This window comes from Sardina pilchardus, chromosome 5, assembly GCF_963854185.1.
Source record: "Sardina pilchardus chromosome 5, fSarPil1.1, whole genome shotgun sequence".
Classification (NCBI taxonomy): Eukaryota; Metazoa; Chordata; class Actinopteri; order Clupeiformes; family Clupeidae; genus Sardina; species Sardina pilchardus.
Window position 1 is genome coordinate 32,016,071 of NC_084998.1, and position 4,201 is coordinate 32,020,271.

At 39.7% G+C, this 4,201-nt stretch overlaps 1 protein-coding gene across 1 annotated transcript in view; it reads left to right on the forward strand.

The window, feature by feature from the left end:
* The window catches only part of tmem179bb (transmembrane protein 179Bb), a 9,478-nt gene extending 5,851 nt beyond the window's left edge, over nt 1-3,627 (forward strand). The window contains exons 4-5 of the mRNA XM_062537518.1: nt 1,603-1,681; nt 3,484-3,627. Of these exons, the coding sequence (XP_062393502.1) occupies nt 1,603-1,681; nt 3,484-3,627 (223 nt within the window). The remainder of the gene's footprint in view (nt 1-1,602; nt 1,682-3,483) is intronic.
* The last annotated feature ends 574 nt before the right edge of the window (nt 3,628-4,201 follow it).

Sequence of the window (4,201 nt, forward strand, 5' to 3'; positions counted from 1 at the left end):
GATTCAGCAAAAAAAAAAACTTTAACCGACAAAAGTGAAGTGTTCCTTTAAGGTTCTCGTGAGCTTTTGGCAGACCAGACCAGTCACTAAGCCATGGGGTCAGGTTGCAACCAACCCAGGTCAGACCTGGTTTTGTTGGTTAAAGTTTTTTTTTTGCTGAATAATCAACTGGTGAAGTTTCATAGTGATATCTGCTTGTTAATTTTTTTACCCTATTCACCTGTAGTATATCCGCCTTATAGTCAACACATTGGACAAGAAAGGCTTAATATACGAAATTGCCCAAGGGATATCACCGGGCACCCTCTTAAATCTTAAAGAGGTACCCCTAGTCTACTAGATTCTGCAAAAAAAAAAACTTTAACCGACAAAGCCAGGTTCACCTAAATTATGGCATTTGGCTCCCGGACTAAGAGGAAAGGGTTTGTTTGTGTCAGGTGTCTCATCCCAGAGGACACATTTAAGAATATATGCTAAATATATCTCACCAAACACATGTAGTCCCCAAGTCCCCATGTTTGTATCTCATATACTGTACTTATGCTTATTTTGGGTTGTGACTTCGATAAAAGTAGGCCTGCATAATTTAATATGACACCGACAGCTTGGATGTTGGTTATTCATTTAGCAGACACCTTTATCCACAGCAACTTACAAGAATGACACATTTGCATTTTTAGTTCCAATGCAGAGGAGGCTATAGGTGACAATAATTACTGCAGAAATAAATCCTAAAATAAATCCTACTATCCAGGGAAAACCCGAGGGAACAAACACTTTTCTTTGGGTTGCATCACTGGTGAAGTCCCTGCTCTTGCTCAGCTAAAAGCATCGTTGTCACGCTGGCATTTCCCTCTAATGTCCTGCTGTGTCCTTGTGTCCGAGCGCACAGTATATCTGCACGTGCACTTCAGGACAACCTCCCCAACAACATTTCTCTGGCCCACTTTACTGTCCTCAGCTGACCTTGAGAGACGCTGCTGTCCCATATCCTAGTGCTGGCTTTCTAATGTTGAGGCCTGTTAACGAGTTCTGATTTGCATTTTGTCATACATGGTTATACACAGAACTGTAAATACTACAATAAGAGTGCTTATATTATCACTCTTAAAACCTATTTTGATGATTTAAACTCAGAATTTGTCTTACTCAAGAACCCTTTAAGTTATCTGCTGACTCTTTAGGAGGTTGCTATTTCAAAAACATGATGTACTTTATGATTAGTCATCAGTGAACTTGTTAAGAGGTTACATTTCTAAGGGAGAGCTAAATGTTTGGAGTAAATAACATCACCCTCTCTAGGTAGGTGAGGAACTTGAAGAGGTTCCATTTCTAAGGATTACACATTTGGACTAAATTACATTACCCTCTCTGAGTGGCTGAAGAGGTCACATTTCTAAGGGAGGGCTACATAGTTGGACTAAACTACATCACCCTCTCTGGGTGGTTGAAGCTGGCACTTTGGTCAACTGTACAGCACTTTGGTCAACTGTGGTTGTTTTTTAAAGTGCTATAAATAAATTGACATTGACATTGACTTTAACTGTGTTTGTTTGTTTGTTTTTGCACTGTAACTGTGTTGGTTTTTGTTTGTTATTTCAGCTGTGAGGAGGCCGAGAATAAGACCTGGGCCACTCCCTACCAAGGCGACCAGTTTTCCTCAGGACTCCACAGGGCAGAGGTCAGTCGACACACTGGACCAGAAGACCAGGGGGGTATTCCAAGTATATGGTTAAGCAGCAAACCTGAGTAAGTTAACTCAGAGCAAGTGGTAAAGCCCCTAATAGAAGAGCTATATGGCTTCATTTGCCTAACAAAGCGATGTCATAGGGGTTTTGTTGTAGGAGGCTTGCCACTTACTCTTAGTTAAGTTACTCAGCTTTTTCACTAAACCACGCACTTGGAATACCCCCCAGAGTTCCGGGCCGTTCACACCAGGAACCAGAACTATAACCAGAACTATAACCAGCAAACAGCAAACAGCAAAAACAACCGTTTTAACACTTCAGGGTCTGAGGCCTTTTCAGGCACTTTGAGGCAGTCAGGTATACCTTTAGATTTTTAAGTTTTTCATCTAACTAAAAACATCTATGCAAAAGTGGCACATATGGTTATATTCTAGAGGTCCTCCACAATAAGAAAATGAGAGTGAAGTGGATGTAATGAAATTACTTTTTATTATAATTCAAGCGTAAACACAACTATTAAAAAAAAAAACGATTTTCAACGGTCTTCAAACTTTATAAAAAAGCACACTATAAATATATCTATTGAAAACTTTTGAAGTCTGCATCTTGTAAACATATAGCCTGGCTAGCGCCTACCACTTCTCAAATGAGACGTGGTCTGGCAACCAGACGTTCATTTTCTCGTATTTGAAAAAAATGCCCAGATCCGTTCATTGGGCGCCACGGATGTCTATCAAATGCGTCTCTGCATAGCTCATCGTGGTCTTGCTTTCTCCCCTGTTCTGTGATTGGCCACCAACATCAGGCGAAAATGGGGGCGTTAGTTTCCAGACTGCCTTAGCAGCGTGAAAGAAATCACCGCGCAAGGCAGTATGGGAACACCCAGGCTAGTAAACATAAGTACTGGCTACATAAAAGTGAAAAAAAAAATCAGAAATATTTTGTGATTTCACTACAAATTGGAAAAAAGTCATACTAAATGGGTCACTTAGTGAGTGTTTCTTTCAAATACATATTAAGTTCAATGGGCTTTTTAAATGGGCCTGCTGCAGGTCTTTTATTGTTTTTACAAAGTCCCATTGATACATTCTCTTTTAAAACATATATGTTTGGAAACTGATTGATCAAAGGTTTCTAATGGTGTCACTTATATGTTTCTAGGACAAAAACTCGCGGAGTGTCAGCCGTGTGTTTGGAACAGACCAAAAAATCCCACCAGTGGGATGGCAGACCCCTAAGGGTTAAATGCTGCTTTAGCAAATATGAAAAATAACGTCCACGCTGCATACTGTAACCATAACAACGTACAGATTGTTTTTTGTTATTGTTGGGATTACTTTTAGAGCGATTTTAGGAACAATGAAAAGCTGACAGGCAATCAGACCCCACTGATCACATTAATAAACATGAGGAGACTTTAGTGATCATTGCACAGTGGTTGTCTTTAATTATTGTTCCTGATGTGAACGGCCATCAACACATTCAACATCATTACGCTGTTACCTCTACTGCCTTGCATTAAATGTCATTATAAGAATAGTGGTGATTTTCTAATTGCCAATTAATAGATGTAGACTTTGTATATCATGAACTTATTTAAGGAGAAGGGTGGCCTACTGTCAACTTTACATTTTCTTAAAAAAAAAATCACAATCAGCTACCTTATATAAATAAATACATGAACATTTCACATTAATTTAGCATATAGAAATCATAGTAGTGGTGGATAACCTTGACTTTTCCCATGACAGACCTGTAAGGATTAGTGAGGTGTACCAGTGTGTTTGTCCCTCAGAAATCGGTGTGGGTGAACTTCTTCTTCTGGATATTGATCGTTGCCGTGGTAGCAGTGCAGAGGCGGCATGGGGCCGGGTTCAGAGGGGCTGACTGGAACCCAGCCGAAACCGAGCCCTTCTTCCACCGCCCATCACGAACATAGAATGACCTCCAAATTACATTCTTCCTGCGCCCATCCCAAGCGTAAATCGACCTCTCAATTACCTTCTTCCACCACCCATCCCAAGCGTAAAACGACCTCCAAATGACCTTTTGGGGACCTCAACTATCTTGCACAGCTTTAAAACAAACTCCAAATGACCCTCTGTAGATTTGTTGTGTTCCTAAAAGTGCTTTGATGTTTTCCACTACTGCATTTACATTCAGTGCCATGTGGTTTTGAAGAATTTTACAAATACCCTCAAACTGGTTCATGTCAGTGAACATGAGTAAGCGTCCAACTAGATGTTTTTTATTTATCTTAAAGCAATGCAGAATGCTGCCATCTAGCGTTCCCAGACATGTTTATTTATCAGAAGAAATGTAAATGATAAGATGTACATCAAAAACACATAAAAGTTTGTTGTTATTCCCTGTTTATTAGTATACAAAGGGTAAACATGTAAATATAAACGGTTAAAACAGGAGGATTTTGCTGCACTTGACCCACAAATATTTAAAGGACTTAAAAGTACAGTTCAAGTTTTGAATGTGTGTGAGCTCATATTCTGAGATGA